Source organism: Phyllobates terribilis, unplaced genomic scaffold (genome assembly GCF_046119375.1).
Source record: "Phyllobates terribilis strain yellow unplaced genomic scaffold, ASM4611937v1 Scaffold_8__6_contigs__length_399053987, whole genome shotgun sequence".
Classification (NCBI taxonomy): Eukaryota; Metazoa; Chordata; class Amphibia; order Anura; family Dendrobatidae; genus Phyllobates; species Phyllobates terribilis.
The window spans coordinates 300,381,065-300,393,643 of record NW_027362768.1 but is presented as its reverse complement, the minus strand read 5'-3'; the positions used below and the strand labels follow the sequence as shown (position 1 = coordinate 300,393,643).

The window sequence follows — 12,579 nt, the reverse complement described above, 5'->3', positions numbered from 1 at the left end:
AACATTTTCTCTTCTCTGTATAATTATGGCCTATAAAGTTTGCAGTTACAGCTTTTGAGGTCAAAAGTTTGCAGCAGGTATTCAGGAGCCGCACATCCTGTCAAACAGAACTTTCTATAATTGGTGTCTCGAATGTGCAGCGTATTACGTTGTATAAGCCACAAAGGTAAAATAATACAATGAATTAGAAATAACATCCAAGTGACACCAGTATGTCAGATCATCATTGTACATCTCACGCCCTTTGCTTCTTTAGACTGAAGATACCTTTTGTAATGTGACAGTGACAGTGCATGGGAAAGTGTTACATGAGGGTTGCATGTCTACTTGTTGTTCCTATAACTATGGCAGGTTGAAATATAAGCAAAAACGATAAGGAAGTTGCATGCGGTTAGACTACAAGTCACCAGTTTGTTGCTATTTAAACTCTCTAGGCAAAAGTCTGTGGATAACATAAAGGGTCGTTTTAATTTTTATTTCATAAGTCAATAGTACACATGAAATGAAGCAACTTTGTAATATATCTTATCAGAGAAATCTGCTTCTTTCTCCTCCTGGACTGATCATTCACTCTCTAATCATGGGTAGAATATGTATTCAGTGAAGACAGATTTCCCATTCCGGAGATAGGAGATGACAGTTGGTGCTTATAAAATTCTATGGAGAGAGGAGGAGCATCTGCTGCAAGTTCTCCTGAAACAACGGTTACAGTTCTCCATAGAACTCTATGAGCACCAACTGTCATCTCTTGCATTTGAGAATTTTGAGAATGACTAATCAGTTCAGGGGCAGAAAAAAAAGTGGATTTCTCTGATAAGATTGATATATAGATATTACTAAGTTTCTTATTTTCATGTGTTCTATGGATTTATGAAGAATACAATTAAAGTGACAGTTACTCTTTAAATTTAGGCCAGTGGTTGATTTTGCTTAAAGGGGTTGTCAAGTACTCTTATGTTGATGGCCTATCGTTAGGAATTGGTCATCAATATCAGAGCAGTGGGGGTGCGACACCCAGCACCCCCACGGATCAGTTGTTCTCAGTGCTGGTGGCGGTGGGATGTGATCAGCTGCCGAGCAGAACAGCACAGGTCCATTAACTGTATAGTGGCTGCAGTGGGGTACTGCAGATTCATCCCTATTCATTCTAATAGGGGCAGATGTGCAGTATCTACCGCTACCACTATACAGTTGATGGCGCTGTGCTGCTCAGCTCCACAACTGATCCCTTCCGTGCCGGGTATCTCATCCCACTGATCCAATATTGATGACTTATTGTAAGGAGAGGCCATCAACATAAGCCCCCTTTAATGAAAAATACGTTTGTTATAATTGCGCAAAGAAAAATTAAGATGTTGAACATAGTAAACAATAAAATTTCCATCCAAAATTTCTACTCTACCGTTACATCTAATTTTATCATTTTGGTACTTTACATTCACGTCTATAAGGGGAAGGCATCACCCTTGTGTTCTAATTGGGATAAAAGTCAACTGGTGTTTGGAGGGATGAACACATCATCGGTTATTAGACTGACCACCATGCAAGCAACTTAGTTACTCATCCAAATTTCTCCTTGTACCAGTCATACTGCATCTGATGATGACAAATGCCAGCAGTCAAGAATTAGATTTGATAGCTTTCCAATGGGGACAGAGGTGAAACCCTAACCACAGCTGTTTATCAGTTTCTTGTGGAATTAATGTCCAGTTATCACTTCAGAAATATTTATTTTTTTCTTGTATTGGTGTTAAAAACTTAAGTATCGAATGCCAATTTTAGTGACTCACTGGATTGAGGAACAAGTTGGTTGTTTAAGCTCAAGAGAAATTCTTGGGAGTAGCTTCTGGATCCTACTCGACAATTCTCGGAATAGCTTTGTAAGAAAACTTTTCACAGATTGCCAACACTAAAAGAAAATACGTGATGTCCTAACAGTGCTACATGTCTACTACTACCTCCACCACCTTTGGGACGTAGAGACCTCCACCATCCACTTCTCAAGGTTGACAACTGTCCAGAAATTCCAGGACAGTCCATAAAAATAGAGCACTTTTTTTGCCCTGTCCGTAAAAAAATTAAAGTAGTCCAAGATTATTTTTTTTTGAAGCTGAAGAAACTTCTACAGATTATTATGACAGTAATTATCACAATTTTACAGTTTACAATGAATGCAGCAGATGTTTTCATATCAGAATTATAGGCTGTAGACATGTGTCACCTAGAATCATAATGATTTATTATGGTTTCACAGTGTGTCCATAAAAAAATGTTGTGTGTGTGTGCGTGACTGCGTGCGGCCTCCCGCTGTCTCTGGGGGGTGTCGTGCGGCCTCCCGCTGTCTCTGGGGGGGTGCCATGCGGCCTCCCGCTGTATCTGGGGGGCGCCTCCCACTGTGTATAGATGACACCATGCGGCCCCCTGCTGTATATAGATGGTACCATGCGGCCCCCTGCTGTGTATAGATGGTGCCGTGCGGCCCCCTGCTGTGTATAGATGGCTACGTGTGGCCTCCTGCTGTGTATAGATGGCACCGTGCGGCCTCCTGCTGTGTATAGATGGCACCGTGCGGCCCCCTGCTGTGTATAGATGGCTACATGCGGCCTCCCGCTGTGTATAGATGGCTACGTGCGGCCTCCCGCTGTGTATAGATGGCTATGTGCGGCCTCCCGCTGTGTATACAGTAGTGGCCAAAAGTATTGGCACCCCTGCAATTCTGTCAGATAATACTCAGTTTCTTCCTGAAAATGATTGCAATCACAAATTCTTTGGTATTATTATCTTCATTTAATTTGTCTTCAATGAAAAACACAAAAAGAATTGTCTTAAAGCCAAATTGGATATAATTCCACACCAAACCTAAAAAAGGGGGTGGACAAAAGTATTGGCACTGTTTGAAAAATCACGTGATGCTTCTCTAATTCGTGTAATTAACAGCACCTGTAACTTACCTGTGGCACCTAACAGGTGTTGGCAATAACTAAATCACACTTGCAGCCAGTTAACATGGATTAAAGTTGACTCAACCTCTGTCCTGTGTCCTTGTGTGTACCACATTGAGCTTGGAGAAAAGAAAGAAGACCAAAGAACTGTCTGAGGACTTGAGAAACCAAATTGTGAGGAAGCATGAGCAATCTCAAGGCTACAAGTCCATCTCCAAAGACCTGAATGTTCCTGTGTCTTCCGTGCGGTGTCATCAAGAAGTTTAAAGCCCATGGCACTGTGGCTAACCTCCCTAGATGTGGACGGAAAAGAAAAATTGACGAGAGATTTCAACGCAAGATTGTGCGGATGGTGGATAAAGAACCTCGACTAACATCCAAACAAGTTCAAGCTGCCCTGCAGTCCGAGGGTACAACAGTGTCAACCCGTACTATCCGTCGGCGTCTGAATGAAAAGGGACTGTATGGTAGGATACCCAGGAAGACCCCACTTCTTACCCCGAGACATAAAAAAGCCAGGCTGGAGTTTGCCAAAACTTACCTGAGAAAGCCTAAAACGTTTTGGAAGAATGTTCTCTGGTCAGATGAGACAAAAGTAGAGCTTTTTGGGAAAAAGCATAAACATAGAGTGTACAGGAAAAAAAAAGAGGCATTCAAAGAAAAGAACACGGTCCCTACAGTCAAACATGGCGGAGGTTCCCTGATGTTTTGGGGTTGCTTTGCTGCCTCTGGCACTGGACTGCTTGACCGTGTGCATGGCATTATGAAGTCTGAAGACTACCAACAAATTTTGCAGCAAAATGTAGGGCCCAGTGTGAGAAAGCTGGGTCTCCCTCAGAGGTCATGGGTCTTCCAGCAGGACAATGACCCAAAACACACTTCCAAAAGTACTATAAAATGGTTTGAGAGAAAGCACTGGAGACTTCTAAGGTGGCCAGCAATGAGTCCAGACCTGAATCCCATAGAACACCTGTGGAGAGATCTCAAAATGGCAGTTTGGAGAAGGCAACCTTCAAATATCAGGGACCTGGAGCAGTTTGCCAAAGAAGAATGGTCTACAATTCCAGCAGAGCATTGTAAGAAACTCATTGATGGTTACCGGAAGCGGTTGTTCGCAGTTATTTTGGCAAAAGGTTGCGCAACCAAGTATTAGGCTGAGGGTGCCAATACTTTTGTCCGGCCCATTTTTGGAGTTTTGTGTGAAATGATCAATGATTTGATTTTTGCTTCATTCTCTTTTGTGTTTTTTCCTTGCAAGCGAATTAAATGAAGATAATAATACCAAAGAATTTGTGATTGCAATCATTTTCAGGAAGAAACTGAGTATTATCTGACAGAATTGCCAATACTTTTGGCCACCACTGTAGATGGCACCGTGCGGCCTTCCGCTGTGTGTAGATGTTTACGTGTGGCCTCCCGCTGTGTATAGATGGCTACGTGCGGCCTCCTGCTGTGTATGGGAGGATTGTGGCAGCTCATATTGTGTGTAAGGTCTCATACTGTATATAGTGGATGTCAGCATACTTAATTGTGCTCAATATTAAGTCATACAATTAATGTAAAAAAAAATATTATAATTAATATATTAATATTGTGCCAAATTAATTTCACGTGAACTGTCACATGATCCATCACAGGGGATCATGTGACATGTCACGTGATACATCAGGTGTGTGTGGGGGGGGGGGCCGCGCCTTCTAAACTGCCCGGGGCTCTTGCTACTCTTAATCCACCCCTACATAGAACAAAAGGATCATGTGTTTAATTTTAAACTGCCTGGCCCTTATCACCCCTCCTGCAGTCATCTAGGATGACATTCATTTAGGCAATATGGCAGCATTTACCATTATAGATAAGTAACTGGTTCTTTGTAACTGTTTGAAAAAATGGCAAAGCTGTCAAAAATATCAAAAAGCTCATTTTCACTTGTGAAAAAAATGTAATCTTTTTGACTCCAGTTCATGCAGGCAATGATATAGAGCGATCCGCCCACAGTGCCCACCTTATAACATTGCCAACATGCCAGTTTATAGTATATCCAGTGACATTGATTAGTGCCAGACTCCTTAAAGTGCCCATATTACCATATTCATGTTAAAACTCAACACACTTTCCTTTGTTGTCAATAGCCAGGAAGTTATATAAGAGCAGCCTCACAGGCGTAGCTGTAGGGGGTGCAAATGTAGTAGCCGCATACCAATATTATAATTGGTACAAGGTATGTAGAGGATCCTGTTATAGATTTCACATTCACAATCTTCAAGCTAAGTCTCTGATCGGCCTTTTTGTGCTAATTTTTCCCAACCAGAAGCTCTGAAGCCACATGTAGCTCTTCAGCCCCCTTGCTCGTGGCTCACCAGCTTCACCAGAGATGTCTTAGCAAAATTAGAACTTGATACATAAGTAAAAACTATTTTACTAGCAATTTAGAAATATCACTCCGTTTGTTGTCCATAGGTTGGGTTGTAGCATGTGGACAAACTTGGGTTGTAAAGTGCAAGATTTGAATGGTTGGTGACCTCTTTGCTGCATGGAGTGCTCGTTACTGATTGCCGATTGCCCTCGCTGGGACACTGGAAGTGCTTCTGTGACTATGCTCAGCTTATATTGCATTTGCCACAGACTCGAAATTGGCATGGTCTACTGGAAAAGTGTCATGTCTATGGCCAGGTGTAGGGCAGAGATGGAAAACATATGTGATAATATGCTACCTCTGGCAATCATGGAGGGACGCTGCCAAGGCTAATTGAGCACATCGCCTTTTATTTCCATAATACAGCAACTATATATGCCAGATATTCCTATTTTAGTATTTTTCAAAATATTTGCAGTGAAATGTTTTGTGCTTCTCTTTCTGAGTCACGTCAAGTTTGCTCTACTGTTTGACCCATTTGGTGCCTATCCTGTGGATATGTGATAAATTGTAATTTTTGGGATCAGCTGATTAACTATACAAACAGGCAAAATGTAATAATATCATATACCTTTTTTTATGCAATCTGTGTTCCCTTATCAGCTGACACATACAGTATATTACATCTTGTAATAGAAAGGAAGGAAATAGTGGATATTAAGAAATTAGTTGAGGTCTTTGTCACTGTGTATCCTACCCTCCCTTAGCAAACAGGAATAATTTAAGACATCCCCAATGACACTGATATTACATCATACTTTACTTTGCAACAGTCATTTTTATACAGATTATACTTACTGGAAAACTGGTAAAATTTGTAGGATGGGCACTTACTTAAAGGAGTGCTGCTATTGTTAGAAAAGTTCCTTAACAATTACCTGATTGCAAAAAAACAGTGGTGTAGCATGGATTTCCACCAACCAGGGCAAGGAAGAATTTTTCTTCCCTTTAAACCGGTGGACCATTAGCACTCCCTTCTACCAGTCCAGTATTGAACCCGTTATTCCCCAATCATTGGCATTGTATGTTAAGAAAGTACTGATGTATTTAAAGTTTGCCTTTTGGTTCTAGTTTTTTTTCTTCTAAAATTTAGCGTAAAATGTAAAAAATAATACATTTTTATAATACAATTTTTAATTTAAGTGTTTTTTGTGTAACTATTTTATTACTGTAGCCCTAAGCCTAGCCCTACCTTTGCCCTAGCTCTAACCCTAACACTAGTAGCTGCTCTGTCATTCTAGTCATTTCCAAAAATTCCTATGCAGAGCAGAGAATTTGAAACAGGTTTCTCATTGGCTGCTGTGCTCTGCAAAGGCAGTGATTGAGATGACAAAGCTCACTTCTTTATACCATGATCTTCTTCATTTTTGTTGTTACCTCTGCCGAGTGCAGCAGCTGATGAAAAACTCATCTCAGCTGCTGAACTCTGCATAGAAATTTTCAGCATCAACCAAGGGGACAAAGCAGTTTCTTGCCAGCAAAGCATTAAAAATCAGCTTTTACTGTCACCACTCAGTGCAGTAGACAATGTGGACGGGTTAAGGGTAAAATTTTGCGACCCCATAGAATTTGGGGCCCAGAGTAACTGCCCTTATGAACTACCTGGACCACTCAATTGTACTGAGCCCCTTGCAATCAACTGTAAGATGTGGGAAACCTAGCAGTTCATTGCAGGACAGGAGTCAGGACGGGTCCTCCAGAAAGAGAATCACTTTTGCTACCTGCTTTCCTCTCTGGCTCAAAGATGAGAATCCCAAATAAAGGACCCCCTACTTTCAACTCAAATTCATGTGTGTTTAAGACAATGTGTTTTATAAAAAAAAAAACTGCCAACCTTCTATACACGAAATTATCCATAATTATATACTAGAGCGTCTGACGCAAGATAAACCTATGTGTTTAGCCACGAAATGACACATATTTTTCACAGTCTCTTAATAGACTATTTTCTCTCTTTCAGGAGACAACAGCAATCATGGTCGACACGGAGATGCCATTTTGGGGGATGAATTTTGGCTTGAGCTCAGTAGACCTCTCTGGCATTGAGAGCCATTCCCATGACTTTGACATTAAGCCATTTGCAACAGTGGACTTTACAAGTATTTCTGCTGCTCAATATGAAGACATTCTAGAAGATAAGAACTTCCTGTGCCGAAATGACCAAATGGACGCTGATTATAAGTATGATCTGAAACTACAAGACTGCCAAAGTATGCTGACTCATTCCATGTTCGTGATTGTTCTCTGGAGCCTTGTATAATTATTACCTTCATGTAATACAATATAATTGCCCAATAATGTACCGGATAATTTAAACAGTGGTGGCTTATATATCCTGAAGGCCTAAAAATTGCATCAGTAACTTGAAAGGGACAAATGTTAAAACTGGATGGTTATGGTTGGTTCACAAGGGTGATTAGCTAGACTGGATGGATACGTTGAATGTGTCTTTATTCTAAACTAGCATACTAATTTTGGTTTATTTCAATCACCACCAGTGCAAGTTTGTATCATATATGATTTATTTTACTGCAGTATATATGTCGGTTAAATGACCATTTTGGTTTTGAGATAGTCCCACAAAGGTCATGAATAGGGTCGAGTGGACCCGTGGAAGTTCGGGTTTCTGGTGCCCCACCCGAACTTTAGACCAAAGTTCGGTTCGTGTACCAGAATTGTACCCGAACTTAAACCTGAAACCGAACCCCATTAAAAACAATGGGAACCTGAACTTTGGAGCTTGAAAATTCTCTCTCTATTTCTCTCTGTCTCTCTTTCTGTCTCTTTCTCTCTCTCGTCCTAGAGAAGTCTGGACGAACCCAGAACTTCTAAATTCGAGTTCGCTCATCTCTAGTCATGAATGCATCTTATGAGCGATTATCTCCCATAACACCATGGTCTTCTTCTTCATATCTTCTGCAAGACAGATCAGTGTGTACTTACTATCATCCATGTACAAAGACAAGAGCTGCACACACTAAAAAAAAGCCACAAACACAAAAAAAGGAGGTACCCATACTGACACTTGTAGAAATGTTCTGGACGAACCCAGAACTTCTAAATTCGAGTTCGATCATCTCTAGTCATGAATGCATCTTATGAGCAATTATCTCCCATAACACCATGGTCTTCTTCTTCATATCTTCTGCAAGACTGATCAGTGTGTACTTACTATCATCCATGTACAAAGACAAGAGCTGCACACACTGAAATTACAGTTGCACTTGAGACATTGCATCTAATGATCTCCTATGGTGTCACGTTGCAACCTGCGACCTGCTGCGATTGCAACAGAAAGTTGCATGTGTTTCCAAATGCATTGGATTTTCTTTCTCTGGCTGCAGGTCACAGGCGACTCACTAGCCATGGATTTTATTGAAAGTTACATGCTACTGAGAATTGCTTGTGACTTATCTGTGATTTGCCCAGATAAATAAACCCAGATATGAAGATATGGCACTTGAGATGAGATTGAATTAAAGTGTAATTTTATTCACAGTCAACATGTGGGAATAACAGAAAATATCAATCCAATGTTTCGGCACTATGCCTTTTTCTAGGGTATCTGTTTATGTGATGGCCAGCGGTAAATGGGACCACTTACCGCATAGTATAGCATGTGGACCCATATACCGCCAAACATCACATAAATGTAGCACCCTGAGGATCCGGCTGCTACAGGGGTATTGCACCTCAACCCAGAGGTGTGATATTCCACTCCCGGGTAAGGATGGAGTGTGGATCTGAGCTCGGTAGGCTGCATGCACTACACACATCCCATTTCCGAGGAGCAGACCGACGGTACTCCCACTTAGAAATGTGCAGGTACGACCGAGTCTGTTCCTGGCTGGAGTGGGAGGGGGGTGGTACATCCCATGTAGTGTAGGGGCAGATAGGGGGAGCAGCCTGGGTAAAGTTAGGAGCTCATTGGGTGCTGGTCACCTGAGCTCACACATAGAGGGATATATAAGGTGGGCACCAACTAGAATCAGGGTCAGACGCAGAGAGTCAGATGCAGAAAGGATCAGCTGCAGAAAACAAGTTAGGAGAGGAGAGAAGAAAGACCAAGACCCAGAGTGAGAGAGGAGAAAAGAGAAAGACCCAGAGCACAGAAGAGAAGGGACCCAAGAACCCAAATCAGAGCACCGGGTGAGGAGTCAGCATCAGGGTACCGGAACCCAAGCTGGTGGGGGTAAAAACAATCCCCAGCCAGAGACCGGAGACCGTGGGCAGTGTCTGTCACGGTCACCCACCACATTCACCCCGAAGGCACACCACATGAAGGGTCAGGGAACCCAGGGCCAAGGGTGTCCCAACAGAAGGCCCGAGGGAGCTGGACCTAGGTGAATCACTGGTGGGGACGGCTGAAGAAAGGACAGAGGGAGAGCTCAGGGCCACGCTCCGGACTTGTTTGGGGGTTGGCTGGATCCAGGACCTGGTGGACGCAGCACGGCTCGGGTGGTCACTAGCAGCTGGAGTGACCAGTACAACATCTGCAGTAAGTAAAAAAACCCTTAACTGCACAACCCGACTCTGTCTTCACTGCCGTCTGCACTACACCACCACAACCCCCATCCTCTGCGCCTGTCCCCTCTGAGGCTATACCCCTCCCGTTGGGGGTTATCCCACCAAGCTGCGCACCCACCATCAGCCTCAGCGGACCCTGCTGCAGCGGCGGCCACAGTGACCGCATCACAACGGGTGGCGTAGTCGACACAAAAGAACTTTAGTAACATCTGTAGAACTGCCACATCACACTGAGCTTGACGCCCTGGGCACGGGACCGGGTCACAGCCGCTCGGAGACTACAACCCCCCATCTGATCCGGTGCCGGGTATTCCCCTCAAAAAGGAATATGTCCCAGGGGGCGCGTCAACTTTGGCGTAGTCGGCAGGATTACGTGCCCGCAACACCCGGGTACTGCGTGCCTGAAGAAAAGTGCAAGTTTACCTCAGAAAGAAGTCTCCCGCCGGTTCCGGAGGGTCCACGCCATCGGACTCCATCACCAGTCGTTTCCCGCCGATTGTCCGCCATTTCCAACTTGTTCCCGCCATCTGCAGAGTTTCCCGCCACTGGGCGACGCTTCCCGCCAAAACCGCAGATTTCCCGCCTTGGAAGAGCAGCGGACGCCATTATGGGCGTGCCAAAGGAGGGCAAGAGGCCACCTCCCATCGTGGGCCAGGACAGAAAATGGCGCCAAAAGTGGAAACCGCCCCCACCAACAGAGACTGTGATGCTGGAGGTGTCTGTCAGCGTGAAAGAACTACCCCTGGAGCTGACAGTCACCGAGTTGCCCCGGGACCGCCCTCGAAGTGGGAGGAGACGAAAGAGAAGAGAAAAGATGGGTGTCGCCTGGAGCGGTCTGGAGCGAGCGCACCCGGAGGCAGGAAGCCTGGAGAGAAACAGCAGAGGAGCTCACCCGGAGATGGAGAAAAAGCAGAACAGCACCGGCCCGCTGGCCAGGAGTCTGCTAGAGACCGAGGAAGGAGGGCAGAGCAGCACCGGCCCGCTGGCCAGGAGCCTGCCGGAAGCAGAGCAGAGCAGCACCGACCCGATGGTCAGGAGCCTGCTAGAGTCCACAACCCCGCTAGGTCTAGCGGAGATCTTAGCACAGCTTCCCCGAGACCGGGAGTGTGCGCAGACTGCCCTGGAGGGCCTCGCACGGAGGATGGCCCGGGTACAGCGTGAGATACTGGCGGAGTGGAGCCGGGAGATGACCCAGCAAGCAGAGACCAGTCAACGGAGCACGCTACCCTGGAAGAGGAAGCAGACCGCCTCTGAGGATGGCGCGGGAGGACCCAAGGCCGGAGACGGCGCCGAGAAGGGAGCCGAACGCATGGAGGCAGGTAAAGGGGACGCCTATACCCCAAGCCGTGACACCGCTCACCTGCCCCAGCTCCCCGTCGCAGAGCCCGAAAGTCCCCCTGCTGTGCCCGAAAACGCCATGTCACCGACGCAGACTAGGCCCCAACCGGAAGCCGCCGCCGCGACCCCTGTGACGTCACACGCCTCGACCCCGAGCGTGACCAAGCAGGAAGTACCACCAGCCTGGTCGCAGGGCCTAGAATTCCCGGGCGTCGCATCACCAACAGCGCCCCCTACCTCCGCGGAGCCTCCGGCCTGGCCGCAAGGCCAGGTAGCCCAGGGCGCCGCCGTCCTAACGGTGCCCTTCACCTTCCAGGTGCCCCAGGCCTGGCCGCAAGGCCTGGGCAACCCGAGCGCCACCACCACCGCGCCCGCACCCGTAAAACCAAGAGTGCCGCATCTGGGAGAGGACCTGTTCGCCCAGCATACGTGCCTGGACGGGTCTGAAGTTACAACCAGCTATAAGCAAAGAGCAGGAGGAAGACGCCGTTGAGTGCGGCAGAGCAAGTGATGTAAATAGTTACCCGACCGGGTACCAAAGAAACTGTTGATACTTATATATAGTCCCCGTTGGGACCAGCATGAGTGAACTGTTTACCCGTTTACCCCTTAATCCCACTGACCGAGGACTGAGAGCGGTCATTCCTCCCCAATACCTGGCCGAGGACTGAGAGCGGCCACTTTCCTTGTATATAGTTGCGCGTCCTAAAGCGCCCCCTACCGGTTTTATAGAAAACCAGTTTTTCGAAGAGACTGTCGCACTTTTCCCGGACACACGTTGCACAGTGTCCGGAGGAGAAAGAACCTGAAACAAGAGACGACGAGAATGTTATCTGAAAAGTTTTATATATATATAGTGTTTTATATGTTTTATAATGTTTATATGAAAAATTTTGTATGTTTTGGTGTTTTTGTCTTTGCAGCCCGAGGACGTGCTGTGGTTTACCAGGGGGGAATGTAGCACCCTGAGGATCCGGCTGCTACAGGGGTATTGCACCTCAACCCAGAGGTGTGATATTCCACTCCCGGGTAAGGATGGAGTGTGGATCTGAGCTCGGTAGGCTGCATGCACTACACACATCCCATTTCCGAGGAGCAGACCGACGGTACTCCCACTTAGAAATGTGCAGGTACGACCGAGTCTGTTCCTGGCTGGAGTGGGAGGGGGGTGGTACATCCCATGTAGTGTAGGGGCAGATAGGGGGAGCAGCCTGGGTAAAGTTAGGAGCTCATTGGGTGCTGGTCACCTGAGCTCACACATAGAGGGATATATAAGGTGGGCACCAACTAGAATCAGGGTCAGACGCAGAGAGTCAGATGCAGAAAGGATCAGCTGCAGAAAACAAGTTAGGAGAGGAG

The 12,579-nt window shown here is 45.8% G+C and overlaps 1 protein-coding gene across 1 annotated transcript in view; it reads left to right on the top strand.

Annotated features, from left to right (window-relative positions):
• Positions 1 to 12,579, top strand: part of PPARG (peroxisome proliferator activated receptor gamma) — a 73,618-nt gene that overhangs the window by 35,400 nt on the left and 25,639 nt on the right. Inside the window, exon 2 of the mRNA XM_073644497.1 lies at positions 7,316 to 7,565. Coding sequence (XP_073500598.1) covers positions 7,331 to 7,565 — 235 coding nt within the window. The 5' untranslated portion in view covers positions 7,316 to 7,330. The remainder of the gene's footprint in view (positions 1 to 7,315; positions 7,566 to 12,579) is intronic.